Here is a 26943-nt window from a genome sequence, read left to right as displayed (position 1 = left end):
GGCAGGATGTGCTGTGAACTGGATGTAACCTCCTGTTCCACTCAGGTGTGGGGCTCGTTCCATGGCAGGGGCTCTAGAGTTCATCCTGCTCTCATTACAATCTTACTAGAGAACACCATCACTTGGATGTTTCTGGATTTCTTTCAAACCGGTCTCCTGGTGATGGTCATAGATTTGTGTCCATGCTGGGAGCACCCCATAAACACACCTGCTCTCGCCTAGTTCTCTCTACCAGGTCACAGTGAAGCAGCCACCCCCGCGGGGAATAGAGATGCTGCCTGCTCTGTGTGGAGCACTGGGGGGCCCTTGATAAATGTTCACAGACTGTTCACGAGGGCCTGTTTTCCCAGCCACTCACAAGCAGACATTGTCGTTTTCATAAACTTGCCATTTATCCTACACTGACTGGTACTTGATGCTGTGTCGTTTCAGGTATCTTGTTAGGAAACGGAGGTCATGGTCATCTCCATATACCTGGGTAGAGTGCCTAGCTGTTAGGTTTGCAGCTGGGGTTGAAGTCTGGGACACCCTCGGACTTAGGCATTAACGTGGGAGGGTCATGCTGTGGTCATTGAGGGTGGACACTGCTGGCTCCCTTGGTCAGAACTGGGGATGCTCAGTTGCACCAGGGGGAGTGGTCCCTCTGAGATGCCCCATTTAGACAGGCTAGTACAGCGCTACCCTTGGCTCTTTAGGTTGTAATTTAAAAAGACTTGACCCTTTCACAAGGTGTTCCAGTAGTAAGGTGCTCTCCTCAGCACATCTCCCGCCCAGGCAGCAGTGGCAGCTGTGGGGAGTTGCATCAAGTTCAGCTCTGTGTGGGTCTATAAAAATCAGTAGGACAGTCCTGTTGTTTATTTTATAACCGTTTTATTTAAGCTTGGGCCTTCCCCACTGCCCCCCCCAGACCTAGACATTGGCCTCTGCTAATCTCAGAGAAAGAGGACAATTCCAGCTGAAGTGTACAGTGTGGGTCTGGACTTCGCGTGTCCGCGGTCTCCAAGCATCGGGCTTGCTCCATGGCCTGTGGCATGAATTGCAGCTGCACTCGGGAAGCAGATGCTTGTGAGAGGGCAAGCTTTGTTTCTCCCCAACCACTTCTCTTTGGATGTGGGCGGCAGTCCCTCCGAATGCTGCAGTTTCATGATCAGTGCCTCCTCGTCTTCCTGGAAAGGTGGCGTCCTGAGCCTCACTGTCAGGGCCCTGCAGTCTTACAGCCATCTGACATTACCCTTCATGTCAAGTCTGTGCTGTCTTTTCTCAGACTGACCCCTTTATACCTGAAATGAACAAGGACCCCAAGGGCTTTTGTTTCTGTTTTATCTATTGATATTTCCCATGGTTGGCATTAAAAATGAGACATTAAGTTTACTTACTCACTTAGAAATAATAGCAAACACCTGCATATTAACATAAGTAACACTCAATGGAAACTATGTTCCAAGATAAGAAATAGCTTAAGGAGAAAGGTGGCTTGGGGTTTTAAGTGTCTGACTTAGGCAGGGCAACAGTAGCCAGATTCTCCTGCCTGCTTCTGCATTCCAGCTATCATCACACCAACATCATTTAGCTTCTGAAAAACTACCCTGCCCCTGAAAGGTCACAAAACACTTCCATGTTATTATTTAGTCACTTTGCTAAGTAGTGTTGTACAAATGCTTTGACCTTGGAAGCCAGCTAGAAGGTCCGGGGGCCACACTTTGAGAACCTCTGCCTAGATCATGATTAGAAATGCTCTTGTTGAGAAATGAAAATTGAAAAAGACAGTTGTCCAGAACTTTAACACCTGGGAAATGGATTACTGTTAAGAAGACAGGCAGTGTCTTTGAATGTGGGCGTCTCAACCCTTTCCTTGCTTTGGGGGAAAGGAGTGGAATATGGCCAGTTTGCCATCCCCAGTGAGGAGGGTTCAGTGCACACGTCTCCCTCGCAGTGTGCCGCCTGGAATGAGAGGCTTGGAGTGTGGCGAAGGTGCCTGCTGGGTGAAGAGGTCTCAGAGGTCTTTTGACCTGAGGGTGTTTAGCCTTTACTGTACGATGTCCTCTCCTCACCCACAGCCTCCCACTGGACCCTAACTAGCAGCTCTTGCCACCATGAGACAGTCAGGGCTTGCAGTGGGCACTGTGGGTGATGTGGGATCTTGCCCCTGCCATGGGAGTAGCCAACCCAGATGCACTCGGGACCCAGATGGACCATTGTAGATACAAAAGCAATAGGGCAGGCAGTGGGGAGCTGGAGGGTCAAGGTTCTGTGTTAACAGCCATGGGACTTGGAGATGCTAGGGAAGCAGCTGCTGGGATGCCTGCACGGATGGCTGTTCTGGGAGGTACTTTCCATGTCCAGGTCCCGGCTGTGACCACACAGTCACTGTTGCCCTCTGTCTTGGTTGGGGAAGGGGAGACGTGGCGCCCATTTGGGACCCCATCCCAGTGCTGTCCTGGGCATTTAGTGGTGGCCAAACTCACCTCATCCTGCAGACTCAGTAAGGATAAGAGCCTGTGCAGTTCAGAGGGTCCCTAAGACCCTAGCAATGGCCTTACAAGCACCAGCCCCCAGGGTATAGGGTTCAGGTTCCCTTGACCAGTGTTTGAAGCCATGTTTTCCTGTTCCCTGGGAGGCAAGAGGGAGCTGCTGTGACAGAGACCTAGACTGAGGGGTTTTACACAGTGGACTTGATTTTCCTCAGCTCCGGGGATGGGAGGCCTGGGGTCAGGGTGCCGGGGCAGTTCGATCCTGGTGGCAGGGCCATGGGTGAGCTCTGGGGCCTCTTGCCAAGCCAGTCACCCCATCTGTGAAGGCTCAGGGGTGCAGATGTGCAGACCACTACAGGAGCTTGTCTGCGGTGGCAGGGCTCTGTGGAGGACGGGGGGCTTCGTTTCCTCTGTGACCCCGACATGTTCAGGTGGCTTATCCGGTCACAAGCCTGTGTTTTCACTAAAAACTGGGGAGAGACGCTGGAGCAGCCGCTGCCACCTGTACACAGGGCGCTGGGGGCCTGACCTCGCTAGAGCTTGGCCGGGGCAGACGTCAGTCCAAGCGAGTTTTTAAGCAAAAAGTTTTGGGTTTTGTCTCCACATACCTGTAAAGCAAAAACACCTCAGAAATGTTAAACAGCAGGGTTGTTCCTAGATTTCTCTGTGCAATTACCTCTTGAGAAGCTTATTGTGCTGCAAGCACCTTTGATTCAGGGTAATTTTAGTAAACTCAGGGTTATCCTGATGGGGCTCCTGAAGGACTGAAGTGTCATCTGTACATTCGAGTCAGGATGAGTGTGGGGTCACCCGTGGTCAGAGGACACCCACCCTTCAGGGTGTTTCCCATCATCTGAAATTCCCGGACAAGCCGTCAGTAGTGACTGCTCTGTTAGTAAAAACGGAATAGTGAAAGGGGCTTTAGTTGGGAAAGCTTGCCTCTTTTTTTCCTGGTAGGTAAAGAACTTTTAGCATCTTCTCAGTCCCTCTTCACCCACAGCACAGAATTAGTCAGAGACGGAAGACCCTTAATATGAAATCTCAGTAGCTGTGAACCTTGGCCTCACCTGGCAGAACTGTAAAGTGAGTTAGCACAGCCCAGAGTAATGAGGTAATGCCGTGCTGCTGCTGCTGCTAAGTCGCTTCAGTCGTGTCCGACTCTGTGCGACCCCATAGACGGCAGCCCACCAAGCTCCCCTGTCCCTGGAACTCTCCAGGCAAGAACACTGGAGTGGGTTGCTATTTCCTTCTCCAATGCATGAAAGTGAAAAGTGAAAGTGAAGTCTCGAAGTCGTGTCCAACTCTTTGCAACCCCATGGACTGCAACCTACCAGGCTCCTCCGTCCATGGGATTTTCCAGGCAAGAGTACTGGAGTAGGGGTGCCATTGCCTTCTCCAGAGGTAATGCTGTAGTTGGGAATATTTCACGGTTGTGAGGTTTTGAGGACCAGCCTGTTTTGCTGCCAGGTACGGCAGGGCACAGAGAAGGCAATGGCACCCCACTCCAGTACTCTTACCTGGAAAATCCCATGGACGGAGGAGCCTGGTAGGCTGCAGTCCATGGGGTCGTTGGGAGTCGGACACGACTGAGCGACTTCACTTTCACTTTTCACTTTAATGCATTGGAGAAGGAAATGGCAACCCACTCCAGTGTTCTTGCCTGGAGAATCCCGGTGATGGGGGAGCCTGGTGGGCTGCCGTCTATGGGGTCACACAGAGTTGGACACCACTGAAGTGACAGCATAGCATAGGGCAGGGCAGGTGTGTGCTTGCCTGTTACCTTCTTGAGAAATGTAGCTGTTTGGTCGTTGTACTGTGAAAGTAGGAGCTTCATTGCAGTTATATATTATAACTTAAAGTGTCTCAGAGAAATAAACCCTCAGTTCATAGACCTGAACATCTTTAAATGACCAAGATGTGGTTACTTGCATGTTGCAAGTTTGTAGAAGCCAAGCCTTCAGATGTATCTGGTTGTAGAGTCCAGTTTCACCCACGTTGTTGGGGGAGCATGTTTTTTGTTCTTAAGAAAATCATTTCTGGCAGCTTAGCTTTCAAGGGTTGGACAACGTGAAGGGAAAATTAAGTCGTGGTTTTAGACCAGTTTTGTGGAAGGAAGTGTTTGTTCTCGTCCGACCCTAAAGTGTGAATACGTGTGACTGCTTGACATGGATCCAGCGTGTCCTTAAGCAACTAGAAATGTCATGTTACAGATGTCCGTGGTGTGTATCGAAACCCTTTTGGAGGGTAGGCTTGGAAACCCTGTCCAGGCTCACAGCCTTGTGAGCAGGTCCCGCCAGTGGGCATGCGCCACTGGCACAGAGGTTCCTGGCAGCGCGCCCCCAAGGGGACAGAGGTGCCCACAGAACACTGCTGCTGGACTGCATTTTCTGGGTGTGTGGCAGGTGTTTCCTCAAAGATACTCAGTGTGAGTCTTGAAGAAAGCAACGGACAGTATTTGTTGCTGATGAAAAAATGCCAGCTTAAGTGAAGATTAGAATTTTGAAAAGCTTTTATCTGCCACCATGAGCTTGATTGTCCCAGTAAGGAAAAACATTTCAGGAGATGGACGCTGGCATTAGCAGGTGTGTCTCATACTGGCTAATGAGATATGCCAGTCTGTGGACTCTGCACGTGTGCACATGGGCACAAGATGCACTCTGAGTGCCTTAACAGTTTTATATAGTTAGGCTGTAAGCCTAGGAACGTGTGCAGAGTACGGATGTGGCTTCAGGTTCCTGTCACAACCGCTTTTTGGGGAAGTGCAGTTTGTCAAGGTTTACTGTGGTATGAGGGAATGTCCGCAATTCTGAAAGTCTTTCTCAGGTTTAATTTTGGAAATACACATCCCACATGAGCAAATGCTCTTTGGGGTCCTCAAGTTTTAGGGATATCACCGGGCCTCGACAACAAAAAGTCGGAGTGGAGAGCTGCCTGGGAGGTGGGCTTCCGCCTGTCCTTGGGTGCTGATGGGTGCCTTCAGCACCCCTAGGGGGGCCTGGGGAACCCACGGTTTCTCACTGGTATTTGCACGTCTACTTAGTACGAAATGGAGCCGTTTTCAGCTGAGAGGACGTTTGCACTTAGGAACTTTAAGATTGTACATTTCAGGGTATCCAGTGTTTGCCTCTGGGTTTCTCTTTCCCAGTTTTAGGAGTGCCTACTGTCCTTTTCCTCTCTGGAGTCGTTGCTGGTACAGTGTGACCACTGTTTGGTGACCTGCTGTTGCATGTGGACCTACTTTAAGTTGTGTTAGGAACATAACAATTGTTTTTTAACTTGCCTTGATCTTAGAGGTTTTGTTTTTTTTTTATCTTGATAGACTTTTTTGTTTCATGACCTGAAGTTTTATGTTTGAATTTGTGAAGAAATCATGAAATTGATTTTGCAAGTATAAAATCAAGAAAAATGAATCAAATTGTCTAAAATTATATTATGTTTTGAGTTAAGTATTTCACTCCACTTAACAGAAATAACTGGATTTTCCTTTTTTGATTTTTCAGAACTCAAATCCAAAGGCATGATTTTTTTAGATTAGCATAAATTTTTAAAACTTTTTTTTCCTGAGAATGTCCTAATTTCTTTACTTTTTTCATTGTTGTGAAATATAAAAGTAAGAATTATTTCAAGTACCTTCTGAGAAGTTTCTCATTTTGAAATGGGTTTACCACTTGAAAGAGATGCAGTGGCCATGGTGTTGGGGATGGAGGGTGGCCAGAGTGAGATGGGCTCTGTCCCTTTAAAAGGAGGTGGGATGGAATGTTTGTCCTGAGGTCACTAAGGAGACCACAGTTAACAAGGGAGGCAGTTGGAGTGAGGCGAGGAAGAGGTGAGGTGAGGAGAGGCGCAGGCAGGGGTCTTGGGTATAGAATGTGAAATGTGTTAAAATGTTAATACTGAGAATTTACCTAGAAACAGAAATGTGTTTGTGGAGCATTTAGGTATGATGATTGAATGAGGAGACAGGAGGAGAAATGTTCATTAAATGCATAAATACACAAAGATAAGCTGTACCACAGGGATGTCCAATAATTATTAGTCTTCTGAAATCTTTATTAGATTTTTTAACTAAAATGACGACATAGCTACAGTGTTAAGAATTTGTAAATAATTGCTTTCACATATAATTTTCTTGTTCATCTTTTCATATTTTGTTCCTGATTCTCCCTCTGGTTTTTATTGGCCTGGGTCCATCAGAAGTAGGGTTGTAATTAGGAAGCAGCTGATACCAGTGACTGATTTTGAAATCCTCCCGCCCACTGAGGCCTCTGCACTCGACCACCAGCTCCCTCTCCACCAGGGTGCCAACCATGGCCTGTCCCAGCCCTGCTTTCATCGTGTAGTCAAAGTATGCATCTTCCCTTTTTAAAAAAAGTCCTTGCAGGGGAGCCATATTTGTGGACTGGGTGGATGTCTTTGTAGGTCACATAATGTAGACTTAAGAGATTGCTTGGCAAGTTTTGTGCCTTTTTTTCCCTTAAATGTGATTTTAGTTCTGGTTGCTTTAGATCTTTAAAATGTTTTTTTGTTTGTTTGTTTTAGGAGCTTACTCCGTGGACACAGTCTCAAGATAATTTGCCTTGTGATCTGTGAACAGTGGCTGACGACAGCAGCATTGGGGGCCTGGTGCTTTCCTTGTGCCACAAGGTTGTAACGGCCCTGTTTGTGCTGGGTTTAGGAAGTCGGGAGAAGTGCCCATGCTTCTGTGTGGGGCAGGTAACAACGGCAGTAGTGTTGACATCTTACTGACCAGAGATGTACTGATGCGTCTTTTGTTATCCAAATGTTATTTACCAGAGACATTTCAGTCTTACATAACAAATTATTGGCCACAGTTTTGTTTTTGCAAAACTCCCACAGTTGATAATATGTTAAATGCCAACAACACAATTTTAAGTTTTGATGTCATGTTTTTATTTCAAAAGTGGCATTATATATGTATAAAAACTGGTGTACCATTAATATTTGTTGGAAATATTCGAAACTTTAGCCCAAGAGTGTCTAATCAATCATTAGATTGAGTGTTCCTTTAGTTTACAATGACGTGTATTCTTGCTGGTGAGGGCTGTATCTTGTAGAGGAAAGTCCTTCCTGCAGAAAGCCTTGGGTGACCAGGACAGTGGTGTGGCCCTTGAGGGCACAATGTCACAGGGTGGCTGCTGATGTCACAGAGCATGGGCCACGGCCCAGAGTGGGGAACTGCAGGTCTGGATGGGGGATGGGAGGTGACACCACTTGGTGGGAACCAAACAGAGAGTTCCGTGGTGTGTGACTTTGAATTTTGTGTGTTTTCTGTTTGAAGGTTTTCATTCTGTACGAGTCCTCCCCCTGGGATGGAACGTGGCATAAAATCTGAGTTGTCATTAGCATTTAAATGTAATTGAAGCCTGTACAGCTTGGGGAAAAAATTCTTAAGGTATATACTGTATTTTTTCAGGCTTTTTTCATTTGAAATAAGAACAAAGTTTTCACAAACTGGAGCCTTTAATAATCTCTTAGAAGAGAGAAGAAATAGATGCACGAGGTGCCATCTGGCTGAGTGTCCCTGCTGCGGACCTGAGAGCAGAGCTGGGTGACCCCTGTTGTGTCGACACAGTCTCAGCTTTAGGATCTGGGTGGGTTCAGTGGGGCTGGGTGTTCAGGGTGCAAACGAGCCCATCTCCACCCTTCCCCTGCTGGATGGTGGACATCTTACACTCTGGGGCTCCAGAGTTCTGGGCCTGGAGCCAGCCAGGTGGGAGGTGGGCCCATGTCTCCCTGTGGGGAGCCAGAGAGCCCCTGCTGCCCTATCCTGCCCCGTCCTGGCAGCACCACTGCCCAATTCCTCATTCTCCGTGACTTCTGGTATACACGCTTATCCTCAGCAGTCAGGGGACATGTTCATAGATGTAGTTTGCTCGCTGGGTTTTCCTCCTGAGCATGGGGTTCGTCACTGAATCCTCCTGCACTGTAGAAGCATTTTTGCTTTCTTTAGGTCGGGTTCTCCCATGTGTGAGGGAGTGCCCCCTGTGCTTGCTCGTAGCTGATGGGTGTCAGGCCCGGAGCGCAGCCCTGGCTGATGCCTGACATGGCCTGGTTGTGTTTCCTTGTCAGGTATGGATGACAAGGGTGACCCGAGTGGTGAGGAGGCGCCCAAAGCCATCAAGCCCACCAGCAAGGAGTTCCGGAAGACTTGGGGCTTCCGGAGGACCACCATTGCTAAGCGCGAGGGTGCCGGGGATGCGGAGGTGGACACCCTGGAGCCGTCGCCCCGGCAGCAGCAGAGCCCATCCCTGCGGCGCAGTGGGCGGCAGCCAAAGCGCACTGAGCGGGTGGAGGAGTTTCTGACCACTGTGCGGCGCCGTGGCCGTCGGAGTGCCCCCGTGTCCCTGGAGGACTCTGGGGAGCCAGCGTCCTGTCCAGCGACAGACGCGGAGACTGCCTCTGAGGGCAGTGTGGAGAGCGCCTCAGACGGGAAGAGTGGGCCCAGGTCCAGCTCCACGGGTGCTAAGCAGCGGCTGGCCTCCTCGGCAAAGACCAGAGAGGGCGAGGACGAGGACGACACGTCCGACAGCGACAGTGACGGACTGACCTTGAAGGAACTCCAGAACCGCCTGCGGAAGAAGCGTGAGCAGGAGCCCGCGGACCGGCCCACGAGGGGCATCCAGAACCGCCTGCGGAGGAAGCGGCGGGAGGAGGACCCGGCTGAGACCGTGGACGTCCAGGCAGGGGATGTGATGGAGGAGGGCTCACTGCCTGCCTCACGGGAGCCTGAGGGCGACCTGGGGGCTGCGGCCCAGGCAGTGAAAGAGGACAGAGAGGGCCGGCAGGATGGGAGAGTGGCCCCAGGAGGGAGAGCCGAGGAAGCCGCAGACTCGATCCGGCACAAGCCGGAGTGTGAGGTGTACGACCCCAGCGCCCTGTACTGCCTGTGCCGCCAGCCTCACAACAACAGGTGGGTCGTGGGGGATGGTTGGGGGCAGAGCCAGGGAAACTGCCGGAGACTTCACTGTTCTCTTAAGAGAGTCTTAAGCTGGCCTGAATGAGTGACTTGTTTGTCGGGAAAGATGAGCAAGTCATTGTCAGAAAGAAACCAGTGGAGTGTGTGGGCACTACCCAGAACCATGCCCTTGTCAGGTGGTGGCTGGTGTGGGGTGTTGGCTGCCTGGTCACAGCATGGCAGTGAATGGTGCGATGGCTTGCACCAGAGTGGGTCTGCTGCCCAAGAGAGCCCTCAGGACGCTGCTCAGACTGGCTGTGACTGGGGCACAGTGTGGACATTGGGTAGTTGCAGGGGTAAAGGAGTGGCTGCCATTCTCTGGACAGGCATTTGCAGTCCAGGGCAGGATGCCCTCGAAGAAAAGGATGATGTAATTTGGTAATGTACAGTGGTAATAGAACTGAGAGAAGGGCACACTGACATTCTTTATGCTCCATGTTTCTGTAATTTTTTTTAAAAACAGTGAGTTTGACTTATTGATACTTTTAAAATTGAGTTTGTCTCTCCCTTTTCATTCCTGATACCATTGGCTTCCCTGGTGGCTCAGGCAGTAAAGAATTCGCCTGCAATGTGGGAAACCTGGGTTCAATCCCTGGGTTGGGAAGATCCCCTGGAGGAGAGAATGGCAACCCACTCCAGTATCCTTGCCTAGGCAATCCCATGGACAGAGGAGCTTGGCAGACTACAGTCCACGGGGTCGTGAAGAGTTGGACACAACTGAGTGACTAACACATTGACCGTTGTTTTATTTCAGGTTTATGATTTGCTGTGACCGATGTGAAGAATGGTTTCATGGTGACTGTGTGGGCATTTCTGAGGCTCGAGGGCGCCTCTTGGAGAGGAATGGGGAAGACTACATCTGCCCCAACTGCACGATCCTGCAGGTGCAGGATGAGGCCAGCTCAGAAGCCACAGACATGCAGGACACGAGGTCAGGACCCCTGGGTGCCGACAGCACGGACTTCACCAGTATAGGAACCGTGGAGCAGAAGTCAAGTGAAGACCAGGGAATTAAGGGTAGAATTGAAAAAGCTGCAAACCCAAGTGGCAAGAAGAAACTCAAGATATTCCAGCCCGTAAGTACTTATTTCCTGAGGCCAACAATAGAGGTGACTGTAAGCCCTCAACTGCCTTTGGCAGAAACATCAAGGTCGGAAGCGTCTGTCTTCTGAGATAAGTTAGGTTTTCCCTGCAGTGACTGGCATAGGGCTGGACTCTGTGGGCTCTTGGGTCCATGCACCTGCTCAGGGCCAGCATGGCCTGGTCTGTTTTTTGATGTTAATAACTGTGTCTGTCTCCTGTGCTGTGATTACTGATTTAACGTATTTCATAATTTTTTAAAAAATTACTCTTTAGTGTTCTCACGACCAGCATCCTGAGCTTAAAGTTTAAGTGCACGTATTAAGAAAATTACTTTCGAGTCACAGGAGCACGTGTGCACCTGTATCACCTGCCCTGTCTTGAGAAAACCAGTAGTCTCATCCCCACCTCAAGGCAAGATGCCGAGGCCACCCAGAGTGGCGGCACAGCTCCTCAGGGTGACAAGGTGACTGTGCCTGATACACCCTCTGTGATGGTGTTCCCCACTCGCCAGTGTTTGTGCAGCTCTTTTTTCCTCCTTTCCCAGCTCTTTTCACACATGTCTTGTCCAGGGGTTGTGGTTTCCGTGCATCTTGAGAACTGTCTCAGGTGCTCACGAGTGTCACACTCAGTGTGTTTTCACCCCAAGCCTTCCTTGAATTGGGGGCCCACCCCACCACCATGGCCCGTCTCTTGTAGGCGTTGTGGATGCAGGCGTCCTGTGGTGGGGTCCCACCACCATGGCCCGTCTCTTGTAGGCGTTGTGGATGCAGGCGCCCTGTGGTGGGGTCCCACCACCATGGCCCGTCTCTTGTAGGCGTTGTGGATGCAGGCGCCCTGTGGTGGGGTCCCACCACCATGGCCCGTCTCTTGTAGGCGTTGTGGATGCAGGCGTCCTGTGGTGGGTCCCACCACCATGGCCCGTCTCTTGTAGGTGTTGTGGATGCAGGCGCCCTGTGGTGGGGTCCCACCACCATGGCCCGTCTCTTGTAGGTGTTGTGGATGCAGGCGCCCTGTGGTGGGGTCCCACCACCGTGACCCGCCTCTTGTAGGCGTTGTGGATGCAGGCGTCCTGTGGTGGGTCCTGTGGTGGCATGTCAGCACCCTTGCCATCACCCCCTTGCAGTGAGTTAGCTTTGAGGCCTGGACCCTGTCCTGGGGGTGTGAAGAGGCACTAAGTGGAAATCTGAGAATAACTGGTAATTAAGGAAAACATAACAGAAATGGAAATCAGCAGGAAGCATCATCTTCCTGCTGTGTTTAAGACTGCACATAAGCTTAAGTGTTTTTTCTGGGTAAAACTTGGATTCTATGGAGGAAAGTCAGTTAAGTACATTATTTGAGGAAAAAGATTTTGCTCAAGTGCATTTCATGTATATGTCACATACATTATTAGTCTTGACCATTAAAATGTGCTTTAGTAATCATGGCCACAAGCAGCTGTGTTCAGCCCTTGTCATATTCCAGATTGCTGCTGGATAACAGGTGACCAGAACTTAGCGACTTAGACAATACACATCCATTAACCCAGAAACCCAGGCCTAGCTGAGCCAGGCCCTTGGTTCTGGGTCTTATAAGACTGCTCTCCGTGTGTCAGTGGGGCTAGGGTCTCATCAGTCTCGGCTAGGGTAAAATGCATATGAAGCATGTTCCTGGCAGTTTCTGTGGCATGCTTACTGGACCTGTTGTTTCTGAGATCCGTGTGTAATTGGGTGTTCTGGCTGTTGCCTGAGGTCCTTGACTGCAGAGCCCAGGCCTGGGCAGCCTCCCATCAGAGCCAGCAATGGAGTGTTCACTCTTCTGGAGGCTCAGTTCCTCTTTTGAGGGTTTTTACCTCATAAGTCAAACCTTTGGACTAACTCAAAAGCCTCTTACCTGGTATCTTAATTAAATTGGCAAAATCCATGCCCATACGGTCAGTGACAGAACCTAATTCTGGTGTGAAATCCCGCTGTGTTGAGAAGTGTGCAGCAGAAGTCCTCTCAGAGTTCTGCCCACTGTGCGGGGCGTGAAAGGTGGTTGAAAACGTGATGCCTTACTCAGGGGAGGAGGGTTTATGTGTTTTGAATAAACAGATACATTTTTATGCATAATCATTCATACATGATTAAAGGTGTTAATCTCGGTACCATAAATAGTGACCTTACAGAGCATGGTGCCTGCCCCAGCGGGGGACTACATTGAACCCGTGTCTGGTCTTGCAGGTCGTGGAAGCGCCTGGTGCTGCCAAGTGCATCGGCCCTGGGTGCTCAAGCGTGGCACAACCTGACTCGGTCTACTGCAGCAACGACTGCATCCTGAAGCACGCTGCGGCCACCATGCGCTTCCTGAGTGCAGGGAAGGAGCAGAAACCCAAAGCAAAAGAAAAGCTGAAGACAAAGCCAGAAAAAATCGTTCTTCAAAAATGTAGCGTTCAAGTAAGTTGACCAAGACCGGCCATTTGCGTAGTTGAAACCAAAATTGCCTGGAGGTGCCAGGCTTGGTGGGTTGATTGAAAGAGAGGAAGGTACACAGGCCCAGAGGGGCCAAGACGCCTGCACGCTGCCCTCCGCCTTCCCCACCAGTGTTCTGGTCAGAATTACGAAGAGGCACGTGTTCTCATGTTTTATCTCCTGCCTCTAGCTGAGGGACTAACAGAAACACGGAAGCCAGTGGCTGCATGGAGTAGTTCACCCCGCAGATCAGCCCTCCGGGGAGCGAGTGGTCCCTGTGGGAGTCTAGGCAGCGGGGTTTGGAAGCGGGCCCTGAGGGTGCCCACATTGAGTGTTTGAGGGGGTGCAGGGGTACGCCTCTCCTCTCCACATGCTGTTAAGTCCACAGCCCCTGTCTGGGCAGTGTTGCTTGGGTGCATTTTCAAACGGGGGCACTGCCTGCTGTGCTCGAGCTTCATTTCACTGCTTCGCTCCAAAGCCCCTCATTATCCTGTCAGCCTGGCCCCTCAGCAGGATGTTAGGGCGGTGGCCGATGCAGCTCATGGGCTGGGGTGACCCAGGAGCTGAGTGTGTCCTGACCTGCGCTGCTGAGTAAAACAACTGCAGGCTAACTTCGGTGATCTCCCTAGTGATTGGGGCTTTACTGATTATCCAGGCAGGCATTAAAATCTCTTCTGTGCACAAGAGACTGGCTTCAGACAAGAAGGAAAACGCGGTGAAGAAGGCAGCAGTGGCCCCTCCCAGGAACGAGGTCCTCACTAAGGAGCCAGTCTGTGAGAGCAGCACGCCGTCCTGGGCCAGCGACCACAATTACAATGCAGTAAAGCCAGAACAGACTGCTGCCCCCTGGCCGCCACTGTTGTATAAATGTATGTATCACCCAGGGGGAGCTCTGGACCCTTCCTGGTCTTTCTGGACGGCCGTGCACTCAGGCCTGTTCAGAGCTAGGAGTTCTAGCCATTTGTGGTGCTGCACCTGCAGAGATCGGAGCCCTTGCCCGAGGCCAGGAGGCCTCCTGAGCCTGGCGCACCCTTCCTTAGTCTGTTGGGACTTCCTGTCAGTGTTTCCAAAAAGCTGTACCAGCTCATGGCTGAATGTTCACCTCTGACCATTGATGTCTTTAATCACTTTCTTTATTATTAGGCTCTGGTAAGTATGTGTAGTGTCTTCAACAGAACCTGATGGTGGGGCACTCAGCCCACCCCCAAGGTCCGCCGGAGTCTGCCACGGTGCCACCACCGCCGGGAGCTCTCCACATGGGGCTGTGCCATGCAGCCTGCTCCCTACACACGTGACCCTCTCTTCTCTGTATGTTGTGGGAATCTCTTACTGCACAGTAGTGATGTAGCTGATTTTCAGCTGAAGTATGATTTTTAGGAGTTAAATTATTTTTGACCAAACTGGGATTTTTTTCACGTCCAATTCACATACTACACATGACATAAATACACATGCCAGTCCTGAAGGCCCTGGCCCACTTCCTGTGCTGGAAGGTAAGTGAGCAAGACATCTCTGCGCTGAGCAGCACCCAGACCAGGAGTCCCGCCCTGCCCTCCTCCCCCGCTTCCTGGGAATGGGCTTGGATGGGTCAGACAGACTCATGCAGTCCCAGAGGAGACTGTGCAGCTTGACTCTCCTCTGTTCTTGTTTCTCAGCCTCGTTCTCCAAAATTAAATTTTGGACGCTTAAATTGCTCCAGGGCACATTGTATTCTGTGATTGAGATTATTTTGTGCTCAGGTTTAATTTATGCTCTTAAACTCTTGCAACTTTTTTGAAAGCACCAAAAGGTTAAGTGGTCCTAAATTTCCAGATTACAGGCGAGTGCTGCCTCCCTTCAGCCCAATCTTAAGCTAGTCCCCCAAAGGGGGACCTCCTGGCTATAATGTGGCTAGAAAACTGCATAACTAGATGCGTTTTTGAGAATGTAAATGACCCAAGACCTAAGAAATGAAGTTGCAAGTAAACTGCAAAGTGATACTACGTGTATGTATGTATATTTATATATATATATATATATTTATTTTCGGATATTAGGAGTGAGTGGTTAAATATTAACCAGATGCTGTATTAAAATGAGTTTCAGTACACCTCAGATTGTTTGAACTAAGAACTTCGTGCTAACAGCGTGTCAAATTTCCATCAAGTTATAGCACCTCAACACAGTAGAGGCACACCTCTACACAGCAGCGCTTTACAGGGCTTATGATTGGACCTAACTGTAACCGTCGCCCGGCCATGAGCGGGCGGGGACAGCCTCTGGGATCCTGTGCTAACTGCTCTCGGTTGGTTGGTGTAGGCATGTGGCAGAATAAAAGGAAGACTGGGGTGTAGCCACAAACTTGGGTGATTGATTACTCTCCAATTTCCTTCTCTGTCGACCAGAATCCCCCAGGCTCTGAGCTAGGAGTCAGCTGTAGGGTGCTCCACAAGTTAGGAAAGTTGACAGACAGGAGGGGTGGGCACTTGTCCCCCAACTCTTTATTCTGGGTTTTTGGTGGAAGACTGGGGTGGAGGGGTGGGGAGGTGGGGAGATCGGCCCGCGAGGAGGCAGTGACTGCTCACAGGCGGGGTTTTCTCTTCCCTCTGCCCTGCCTTTTCTCTCTGCACATCAGCTCCTCACTGACTTTCCCAGCACATTTACGGCTCAGAACCACGTGGATGGATAGCCACAACTTCAGGCCTGCATAAGGCTAGTTTTTGAGCTAGTTGAGCTAGTTGCTTCTGATGATTTTTTGTTATCCCAGAAATGTCATCTTCCCAAAAGATGATTGGGAGGAGCGTTAAAGGGCGCTGGTAAACACCCGACTTCGCCTCGGTGAGTAGCAGCTATGCCTCTGCCTCTTCCCCAAACCACCACCTGACAGGGCGGGGGCTGTGGACCTTCCCCAGGGCCCTGCACACACACTCAGCAGGACCCTTACCTGCCACCCGAGCCTCAGGTGTGACTTGTCTCTGGGTGCAGGTGATGCCAGGACAGTCATCAGGAGGGGGCGTTGTCCACATGGCCCTGGGTCCAGGTCAAGTCTTGGGTAGACGTTGGGAGGTCAGCGTGCTGCCCCGGCGGTGCTCTGGACGCTCCTCTCCCAGGCTGGCCCTGGCCTGAGGTTGCGGGTGAGGGGCAGCCCTTGCTGTGCATGAGGGCTCTGACCTACTGCCCCCGTGGACATAGAGCCCTTCACTTCCTTGGGGTGATGGGAGTAACATATACTTGCTCTCTGATATTTATTTATATTGTTTTTCAGAGTTTCTGTACAGTTTAGCTTAGGGAAACAGTTGCCGTTTTATTTCTCCCCCAAATTATGATGTATGTTCCTGTTTTCATAGTTCTGCAATTCATTTTTCCTCTCCATCTCCTCCTCTTCACTTCTCAGTACTATCCAGGCACAAAGAGGGCTGAAGTGTTTTTTCTGAAGTGTCCCTGGTTTGTTAGAACTTGAAAGTGGGACTCTGACAGACTCAGAACATTTCCCCATATTTTAGGCTCCCTCCATGGCCCCGAGGTGATTTGAACAAACACGGGATTTGAACAAAATTTTGAATGAAAAATGAAATTCCTGCAGTGTCCTTTAGCTTTGAGAATTAAAATGGGAACCCCTGGCAGAACCTGTGCGCCAGGTCCAGTGATGCTGAGCAGCCTGCTGGGACACAAGCGTGGCCCCCGTGAGCCACATGTCCAGTCTCCCAAGTTGCGGCTCCGTGGGCTCCGGGACCCAGGGACGTGGTTTCACAGGGGCGACACCTGTCACAGGCTGTGAGAGGAGAAGAGCAGTCAGTAGCGATGGCCCCCTCGGAGAGACATGTTTTATCAGCTGCATGAGCCATTTTTATCCGTCTCTTCCAGGATAGTGGCAAAAAAAAAGTGTTTGGTGACAAACTAGCTTTGCACATCTGCATCTCTCCCCCCACTTGGAGTCAGAACCTGTTCTCATACAGAGTTCACCAAGATGGCTGTTTTTTGTTACCCATACAGCTGGAATGTTTTTGGATGTCATTGACATTATCTGGTATTTTTAAGTATTTTACTTCTCACAAGTGTTTGATTTTTTAATAGCCAGCTGTTCAGAAAGTTAGTGCAGGGAAGGTTTTGCATGCACAGGTGTTTTCTCTGACTGGCCCTCAGGTGTGCCCAGGCTGCCCCCCCATAGTTCTGGTGTTTCACCGGGGGTGTGGGGTAGAAGCTTCCAGCAGGACCGGTCTTGCTCACCATGCCTGCTCTTCTGTGGCCTGCGTGTGGCCTGTGGGGCTCTGTGTCTCCTGTGACACATGCAGACAAGCCCTGAGGCAGAGTCCTGAGGTGGCATCGAGTCCACAAGGCCTCTGAAGACGCAGCTGTACACCCTCCCCTGTGGTTCATGGGGCTCGGATGTGTTTGAACGGTTAACACCCTCGATGTTTGTTGCACATCACTGTGCACATAGTTATAGTCTTTCTTCTGAAAGTTAAAGAAGTTAATCTAAGAAGATCGATAAAGTTTTCCACTTTAAATTTATGTAAACGAAGCTTGGGGCGTTGCCGTGCACCGGGAGGCATCAACAGGACAAACAGCAAGGTAACTGCCGCTTAACCCTCCGGGTCAGCAGGTGCCTTGGGCCACAGGCTCCACTGAGCACCACCCCTGGGGACTAGGGGCCTGCAGGGTGGGGGCAGTAAGCGTCCAACCTGCCCCTGGCTCCATCACGGTTCTTAAAGTTGTAGATGATTTAGGCACAGACGAGTGAAAACTGAACCTCATTAAAGTGGTAGGAGTGCCTGGCGGCAGGGTCAGAACTCAGGATACGCAGCAGCTCTGCTCCTGGTGGGGTCTCGGGGCAGGGGTCACCCCCACCACTAGCCATGCAGACAGGACACGGGAACACTGCCTCCCATGGCCTCCGTCCCATGTCATCCTGGTGATTCCTGTTGAAGGGGTGACTTTGACCGTTTCTTTCATACATTACCAACCCATTATGGATCATTCAGTATTTTATTTTCAAAATGCTGTATGTGAAACTATTAAAACAGGAAGGGTTGTTTGTCTCTGAACGTGTACTCGGTTTTTTGCAAATTTATTATGGATAGTTCTCTGCACCTCTCTAGGTGTAAGTCACTCAAATACTGGATATCAGTAAGAAAAAAGTCCATCTGGACAAGCTTTGGCCCCAAAGCAGAACAGTTAGGCTATGCACCCACATACAGACCCCTGCTGTGAGAGCGCAGGGCCAGAGCTCAGGCCTCCCGAGTTTTCTCTGTACCACCGCCCCCCCCCCCTCCCCCCCGCAATGTAAGCATTACTACTACTACAGGAGAAATTCACTGAAGAATAATTAAGCAAAGGTACAAAAGCAAAATGGTGTTTTTCACACCAGGAGGAGTCAAAAGGTTGAGAGGCAGCATCATACATGGCCAGGCTGAGCTGAAAATAGAGCTGCTGATAACGGTGTGCAGAGTCCATCCCCCAGAGCTACTGTGGCCTCTGAGCCCTGGCTGGTCGGTTCCCTTACCCGATCCTTGGGCAGTAGCTGCCTTGTCTGGGCAGGTTTGTAGCCACGTGGGAATGGGCAAGGGGGGAAAGGGAGGGGGTCCTCTACTCACACCATGCGGTGAGTCTTGCTTGGCGCCTGGTCACACCAGAAGCTCTGATTCCTTTGACATTTACAGCCCGTGCTTCGTAAGAAGTGTCCCCCAGCCTGTGCTTCCCCTGTACCCCGCTTTCATTGTTACTTAAGCCTCGTATCTAGGGGCTTTTAGGGTAAATTGGCACCTCGTTTGGGCAGGATGAAAGGCATAAAGCCATGGCCGTCCCTCAGGGTTTCTCGCCGGGCCCTGTGAGGAGCCACCCTGCAACAGCCTTGACTGGGCGCGGGCAGCCCGTCGCTGCTGCCTCGTCCTGCTGCAGCTGCACAGCACTGACTGCCCGTGGAGGGCGGCCCTCCACGCCGCTGTCCTCCCATCCCCACCGAGGCCCACCAGTGCCACCCAGTGGCCAGCGAAGCTGTAGCGCCACAGCTGCCTCACCGAGTGACAAGGCCTCCGGTTTCATGCTGATTGGGAAATTAGCCAATTAGAATGTTGCTGGTCCCTGAACGCACCGGCCTGCCTGGTTCCTACCGGGCTTCACCACAAACAACTCATTTCCAGTACAAACCAATGGCCGGACCCAGCAGAAACGACGTCATCTGGGGCAGTGACCAGGCCACCGGGCAGCTTTTCCTCCTGTAGCTGCTCCCCAAGAAAACACCTAGCCTGGAACTCGGGCCACTCTTTGCCACAGGCAGGACCCCAGGATGACCCAGACTAGGCACACACTCCTGGGGGAGGGGGCTGTGTTCTTCCAACTTGCAGGCTGGTAGTCTTCCCTGCTTCCTGACAGCACGGGGGGTGTCTGCCGTCTCTGGAGCCACGATGCCCTGGGGGTGCTGCTTTCCTTCCCTTCTGTGAAGGTGCACACACGGTAACAGGAGTTTGGGTGAAGAGTCAGCGGTGCAATTTAAGCTCTACACAGAAATGAGTGTGTCATTGTTGCACTCCAGTGCTGTGTGGTGTCCTGCCATTTCGGCAGCAACCAGCCCACATGTGATGGTGGGGCCAGACGGACAAGGGGGACAGAAACAACTAGCTGTTAAGGTCCACTAGTGTCCATATTTTTGCCAGTTTCTTAATTTACACTAGTCACACCTACTTACATACTCTGAGATGCAGGGAAGGCAGGATGAAAGGTGACTTTAAAAAGCCAGAAGCAACTAGTTTTCCAAGAAAGCAGAAGGCTGGTTCGGGAAAGCTGTCCCCTAATTCTCAGGTGATGTTCACTTACTGCACCTGCTCCTGCTCCTGGACAGCAGATCGCTCACTTCAGTCACCTGGACTGGGAATGGCCCAGAAATAAGCCTCTGGCTTGTGTTTCCGAGTGAGAGTGCACCAGTGAGACAGCACAAGCGTGGGTCTTAGGGAGTGAAGGATGTGAAGTTAACAGGAATTGTCACCTGAAACAATGTAGGTGCCACGTGGCAGGATTTGAGACCCCATCACAGGTGCCTCACTGAGGATTCTGGAAGCACTTTAGGCTACCATTTTGCAGTTGTTTAAAAATGTTAAAAATAATCTCAGTGGAGGTTGTAAAACAGTGACTGGGCTGGTTTTAGGTCTGGATTTTAATCCTGACAGGCTGGTTCCTTCATCCCCTGCTGGTGGTCACATCTGGGACTGCATCCTGCTGCACTCTGTTCTTTTCCCCCAAGAAGAGGGCCTCCACCCATCTCATTTAACCTAAACTCTAGCAGTCCGCACATTAGGTACTGCAGACCCTCTTAGCCAAGTCAGCTGGTGAAAAGTTTCCATGTACTGAGGTGTGGCAACTCCCTTAGGGACGTGAACTTGAGCTGACGAAATAATACGTACAGAAATGTAATTTTTCATTTTAGTTACTGTGAGGTTCCCAGTTTTTACTGTATGAACTGATTTGCTGATGGGATGTGGGTATTGGCCAGCGGGGCGGACGTAGAGCATGAGTGAGCCCTCCACGGGAAGTGGGTGGTCTTGGGAAAGCCTAGACAGCATCACATGGGGGTGCCAGCAGACACGGGACTAGTGGTTGGGACACCATGGATGAGGGGCATGGATCAGGCTTTGTGAGATGGAAATGGGAGACTGGAAGTCAAGATTGTTGCTTGATGACAATGAACTGCCTCTAACCCGACTCTTAATTAAAAGTGTTGGGTGTGCATAGTAGCCCTGTTTCAAACTTGGTTAAAAAGTAATTTCCTTTAAACTATGAAGTGGAAAAAACTTGCAGTCCCTGGGCTTTTAGCACCCTGTCTGCCCTGGCACTGCCAGTGTTGGAGGCAGGGCACTTCTGGAGGGCAGCGCTCTGACCCTGTGCCAGGATGGCCCTGTGTGATATTGGCCGTGAATGCCTTGGGGCTGTTGTGGGGTCAAGCCTTAGCTGCAGATAGGGTCTCACTTTCCTCACTGGACTTTACCTGGGTCTCCCTAGGACAGTTTTAAGAAGCACCAGGGGGTGACAGATTGGTGGGTAATCTAATCTCTGGGTAAAGTGGGAAGGTTGCTGGAACATCTTGAAGTCTCCCATTTAGGTGCTGGGGGCTCACCGTGCCGTGGGTGTTTAAGTCTGCACCTGGGCAGGCAGCCTCTCCATCGGTCCCATGTGAGATGACCACCTGCCCCAGCTGGTGTCCCCATGCTGTCCCAGCTCGCACCCTGGACCCGCCTGTTCCCCCATCCTGCCCATCTGGGTCCAGCCATTCTGGGCAAGTGGACCGGAGCGGGGCTGTCTGGGAGTGGGCCATAGAACCCAGACTGTTTGTAAAAAAAAAAAAAAATCAGTGATGGCTGGTTTTAGGTCTGGATTTTAATCTTGACAGGCTGATTCTGAGAATGACCTGCTTTGCTTACCTGCAGGTGCAGCTCTCTCGGTCTGATACAGGGTTAGATATACTCTGTCAGCATGAAGTACTGGCATAAAGATTTCCGTTTTAGTTTTTGACTGCATCCCTGTCTGGGTTAAAAGCTCGAACCTACTGTCTTAGCCAGTAACAAGCTGCAGCTGGAGGCATGTGAATGGGAATGTGTTGTGGCCCTGCCACCCAGCTCCTGGCATAAAAGTAGCTGGCCTCCTCCATGTTGCAGTCTTCTCCCAGAATCCTGTGTCTCATTAATCTTACCATGTCCAATTGACTTTCTGAAAGAATGGTGAACACCTGTGAGCCCCTTACCCCTGGGATGGACTCTTGCTAGTACTTTCAGAGCCTTGTGGTGTTGGGGAGGCGGTGGTGGGCAGTGAATATGCATTTAAAGAGTGTGTCTGCTGCATTCTGGAAAGGTTTTCTAAGTTCATGTTTACCAAAAATTGCACTGGAGTTCTCCATGAGAGTGGTCTTTGAAATTATACCTTTTCTTGATAAAGTGAAATTTGCCCTTCAATTTTCAAGTTATGTTAGCGGTTTAAATTTAGCCTTTAACAGCTTACTGGATTATTGGTTTTTTAATTAATAATAAAGCATTTGTCCTCAAAGTATATAGTCGCTATCAGAATTGTTGCTAGTAGTCCTTTTTACACTCCGTTTGTGAATTCAACAGTTACTTTAAAAGTTCTCTTTAAGTCCGTCTCACAGAGTAATGCCTGGTTAGCTCTGCTGGTTTCTGGTGCACATGCTGTGTGGGCCCCCCACGCCCCCACCTCACTAAGCGGGTCTCTCTCCTTTGCAGCCGTGAAGGAGGACAGACGCATGGAGGACAAGATGGCTGTGGTGGTGGCGAAGAAGTTGGCTCCTCCAGGCTCCTCGGGGGCCGGCAGACAACCTCCGGGCAGAAATCTCCTTCCAAAGAAATCCCCTTCTTTTGCAAACACAGCGGTGGCCAAGCCCACTGTCAGAAAGTCGCCCTCAGGCTTCAAGGGCACCATCCCTAAGAGGCCATGGCTCTCGTCCACCACCTCCCCCTCAGGCAGCGCTCCCTCTGCCAAGCAGGCAGGGCTGGTGACTGCTGCTGCCACGTCTGCTTCCAGAAAGTTCCCCAGCTCTACTGCTTCTGTGGGAGCTGTCAGGAAGCCTGGGAGCACCTCCGTTCCCCTGGCCTCTCCAGCGCCAGGACGCCTGGGCCCCGTGAGCCCAGCCTCATCCCAGCCAAATTCACAAATTCGGCAGAACATAAGACGCTCCTTGAAGGAGATCTTGTGGAAAAGGTGCGGTTTCACTATTTCTTATCTGTTAAAACGGATGGCTTTCCCCATAAAAAGTGGCAGTTTCATGGTAGCCCCACTGTTCAAAGGAAAAAGTCACACGTGGGACTTCCCTGGTGGTCCAGTGGTTAAGACTCCTCGCTTCCTCAGAGGAGTTTGGGTTCAATCCCCGATCGGTGAACTAAGATCCCACATGGCACATGGCACAGCCCAGAAAATAAAGTCACTTGTAAGTGCAGCAGTTGATGTGGGGCTTTTTTCATTCCTTCTAGAGTCAATGACAGTGATGACTTAATTATGACAGAAAATGAAGTAGGGAAAATCGCACTGCTCATCGAGAAGGAGATGTTTAACTTGTTCCGAGTCACGGACAATCGGTACAAGAGCAAGTACCGCAGCCTCATGTTCAACCTCAAGGACCCCAAAAACCAGGTGTGTGCCAGACCCTTAGGAGTGGGACAGCCCTGGCCAGGTGCTGCCCCAGGCCTGTGGTCAGGACACTCGGTCCCCGCAGTGGCTGTGCGTGAGTGCTGTGCACTGTCCTCATGGGGCCGGGCACTTGCCTGGCCAGGCTCCTGCCTGCCTGCGCTACCTCTTAACTCCGTACCTTCTTCAGTCGACTGTTTTCTGTGAGGTGATCTCTAGCAGGGTTGGCGCAGCAGGCCATCAAATCGGCTGCCCACCTCGGGGCCCCTGTTGTCTGGGCCCTCAACTGGCCTCGGGGAAGGAACTTAACCTTGCTGTGGTCTCCACATCGTTTCTTCTTAGAATCAGACCTGCAGAGGTTTTGAAGGCATGAATGAGACCTGTTTGTTTATAGGGACTTTTCCATCGAGTTCTGCGTGAAGAAATCTCATTGGCAAAACTGGTGAGAATGAAACCAGAAGAACTGGTCTCCAAAGAGCTCTCTGTGTGGAGAGAGCGAACGACAAAGCCTGTGAGTACTGGCAGAAGCGGTGGCTGGAGGCCCAGAAGTGAACTAATAGCCTTTTGGTGCAGGTGAGTCCTCTTGGGGAAGAAGGGCTAAGGCTTTATGTCTTTCTCATTTTAGGTGATGGAGTCCAGAACGAAATTGCACAATGAGACTAAGAAGCCTGCCATTAAACAGGAAGCTGTTCCCGACATGGAAGACTCTCCACCAGTGTCAGACTCTGACGTGAGCACCTGCACCTTTGGGGCTTCCAGATATCGCTGGGTGTTTGAGTTATTGGGAGGACACTGACCTTAAGCAAGTGTGTGGAGTTCTACTGCTCCTCAAGTTCTTGTGTCCAGTGGTCCTGTTCTCTTTCTTCAGTGATCCTTAGTCATGTGGGGTGCTTTCTCATGGTGCTGTTCATTTGGGGATGGGTTGGAAAAGAAGTGACCCCTCTGCCACTTGATGTGTGTTAGGAACAGCAAGAGTCGGTGCGGGCGGCCCCCGAGCGGAGTGCAGCGCCGCTGCCGGGCGTCTTCAGCAGCATGCTGCAGGACACGACCAGCCAGCACCGGGCGCACCTCTTTGACCTGAACTGCAAGATCTGCACGGGTGAGCAGGCCTGGGGACACTGGAGGCCTCTTCCTGACCTTGGGCTCAAGCCAAGTCAGATAGTCAGGAGCTGGAGTACGCCCTGCCTTCAGAGTGCCACTTCTTAAAGCTGGGGTCGTCCATCTGCTCACGGGCAGGCTTCGTCCTCCACCATGTGGGATTTCTCACGCAGGCCTTCCTCTTGTTCTCCAGGTCAGGTTCCATCCTCGGAAGATGAACCAGCTCCGAAAAAACAGAAGTTATCAGCTTCTGTCAAGAAGGAGGAGTCCAAGTCCAAGCGCGACAGCCCCCCACCTGAGCCAGTTCTCAGCGAGGCAGATGACGCGGCACCCGAAACCCCGCCTGAAAATGCCTCAGAGCCAGACCTGGAAAGTGCAGCTCACACTCACTTGGAGGGGAAGTACCTCCCAGTGCCTCTGGAGGACAACCAGCCTGAGCCCCCAGCCCTGGAAGGTCTGCCCTGCCCCACCCCTGGTGGTGGCAGTGTGCTCACCATGGTCACGATGTCCGGCCGGGACCCCAGGACTGCACTGGGCGGGCCGAGCACGGCCACAGCTTCTGCAGCAACCCACCTGGAGGGCACCACCCCAGCAGAGCCCCGACAAGATGTACCAAAGCCAGTGCCACCCTCCGTGACGGTGCCCAAGTCCATCCTGGCCAAGCCGTCCGCGTCCCCCGAGCCCAGATACCTCCTGTCCGTGCCACCGTCCCCAAGCATCAGGTGCAGCCTCTGCGTCCTTCCTTTCCAGTGAACAGGGAGAGCAGTGATGAGTGATTCAGTCATTCAGCTCTGAAATCCACCCAGAAATGCAGCTCTCTTCAGTTTTCTGTTTCATAAAAAGGCATTTTTTAAAGCTTCGGTTTTAGGGTGACTGATTATCCTCTTAGAGATATAGATCTTAAAAACTAAATTTAGAGCCATCTGCTTTTGTTGCCTATACAGTATATATTTCTTTGACCAAAATATATTTGGTGTCTCAGATGGTAAGAGTCTGGCTTCCCTGGTGGCTCAGACAGTAAAGAGTCTGCTGCAATGCAGGAGACTTGGGTTCGATACCTGGGTGGGGAAGATCCCCTGGAGAAGGAAATGGCAACCCACTCCAGTATTCTTACCTGGAAAATCCCATGGACAGAGGAGCCTGACAGGTAATCCTCTGTGGATTGCAAAGAGGTTGCAAAGAGTCAGACATGACTCTCACACAATTTAAGTAAATACTGGCAATTCTTTGGGCAGAGAGAGAAGGTTCACTTACTTTCTGTGGTTTTGTTTTGCAGCATCTCAGAGTCCCGGTCCCCTCCTGAAGGAGATACAACCCTCTTCTTGTCTCGACTCAGCACCATTTGGAAAGGATTTATTAACATGCAAAGTGTAGCCAAGTTTGTCACTAAGGCGTATCCTGTCTCTGGATGTTTTGATTATCTCAGTGAGGTTAGAACTGAGAGAGAGAGAAGTGTGAGAGTGTGTGTGTGCGCACACACGCATGTACACACCTGTTTTTCAAGGAACTCTGATCCCGCACTGGAGTCAGATGTGAACCAAGAGAGAAGTGTGTATGTGTGTGTGTGCGTGCATGCGTGTGTGTGCACAGGCGTGAGCATACCTGTTTTCCAAGGCACTCTGATCATGCACTGGAGTCAGAAGTGTGACCGTCTTCCTCTTGAGTGTCTGGATGCACAAGCTCCTCTAGAGGCAAAATAGGGGCTGTTTGTACTGGGCTGAGTGAGATTATGCAGTTCACACAGTGGTGGGAATTCAGACCCTTCATCTTCCCTGAAAAAGCTGAAGCTCCTCTTCCTCCTCCCTCTGCTCCACTGGAGCTTGTACAGGACCCGGGTGGGTGTATGTGTGCCCAGCCGCATGTGTGCAGGGGCACACACACAGCACCATTGTTTTTCAAAATTAATGAAACAGCACTAGCATTTTAGACTCAGCCAAGAGTGCTCAGGCACTTCTGAATCACACCTGATTGTTGCTGTTTGTTCTTAAAAGAGAACGTTAAAATGCTTTGCTGTCACCCTAGTTAGTAGACGGTTGTCCTTGTACCATCCTTGGGGTTGGTCATTCATGATCCTGGATGTTAGTTAACTGAGCAGCGTTTGACTGTGTAATCGCTACTTTGTTTGGAATAGTTGTGGTTTTCTTGTGAATCTGGTGTCTGGGGTCTCTCTGTGACCACCAGGGTTTTACTGGCCACTTACTCAGAGTCTGTTCCGTTTAGGACCTGCCCGACACGATTCACATTGGTGGGAGGATTGCTCCAAAGACCGTTTGGGATTACATCGGCAAGCTCAAATCCTCAGTGTCCAAGGTACCTGCCTGCAGCCTGGTTGCTGTGCCCGAGAAAGGAGGGGTTTGTTAGTACTTGAAATGTCTCAGTTTGTGAGATGTTTCCAGGTGAATGTTTCAAATCCAGCTGACAGCTGGCCGCCCTGTGAGGGTGTTTGGGGAGCGTGGCGGTGGAAGCTTTGTGATGTGTGTGCAGCTGAGTCGGTCAGAAACATGGGTGCTTTGCTTCCTTACTGTTGAGCTGCTGGAGTGGGCAGCGGTGGGGGGCCAGCAGAGATGTGGACTCAGCTATGAATCTGCATGTGTGCTGCTCTTTGGTGGAGGGGCTCTGGATTTGTTGAGGTCACAGAGGGTGATGACCCTGGTCCAGTTCAGCCCTTGGGTTTCAGAGCTGCAGACAACTCATCACACGCTTCGTGGTTTCTTAGCTCTGTGTCAGATACTGGCCCTACACGCAAATGAACCCTTTGGTTCAAAAACCCCATGAGGTGAGATCT

General features: G+C 50.9%; 1 protein-coding gene across 7 annotated transcripts in view; it reads left to right on the top strand.

The window, feature by feature from the left end:
- DIDO1 (death inducer-obliterator 1) overlaps nt 1-26943 on the top strand; it is a 50803-nt gene that overhangs the window by 12376 nt on the left and 11484 nt on the right. For 3 of the 7 annotated variants that reach the window (XM_027559102.1, XM_027559101.1, XM_027559100.1), the window contains exons 2-14: nt 7011-7184; nt 8562-9402; nt 10202-10523; nt 12732-12944; nt 13615-13828; nt 22163-22637; nt 22907-23066; nt 23455-23571; nt 23686-23790; nt 24024-24159; nt 24352-24880; nt 25435-25588; nt 26379-26468. In XM_027559102.1, coding sequence (XP_027414903.1) covers nt 7166-7184; nt 8562-9402; nt 10202-10523; nt 12732-12944; nt 13615-13828; nt 22163-22637; nt 22907-23066; nt 23455-23571; nt 23686-23790; nt 24024-24159; nt 24352-24880; nt 25435-25588; nt 26379-26468 — 3375 coding nt within the window. In that variant the 5' untranslated portion in view covers nt 7011-7165. Of the gene's footprint in view, nt 1-7010; nt 7185-7770; nt 7885-7905; nt 8084-8561; nt 9403-10201; nt 10524-12731; nt 12945-13614; nt 13829-22162; nt 22638-22906; nt 23067-23454; nt 23572-23685; nt 23791-24023; nt 24160-24351; nt 24881-25434; nt 25589-26378; nt 26469-26943 lie in introns of all 7 variants that reach the window. The other 4 variants (XM_027559104.1, XM_027559103.1, XM_027559105.1 and 1 more) reach the window with 3 other exon arrangements.

This window comes from Bos indicus x Bos taurus, chromosome 13 (genome assembly GCF_003369695.1).
Source record: "Bos indicus x Bos taurus breed Angus x Brahman F1 hybrid chromosome 13, Bos_hybrid_MaternalHap_v2.0, whole genome shotgun sequence".
NCBI lineage: Eukaryota > Metazoa > Chordata > Mammalia > Artiodactyla > Bovidae > Bos > Bos indicus x Bos taurus.
The sequence above is the reverse complement of the archived record's forward strand: the minus strand, read 5'-3'. Positions and strand labels throughout refer to the sequence as shown.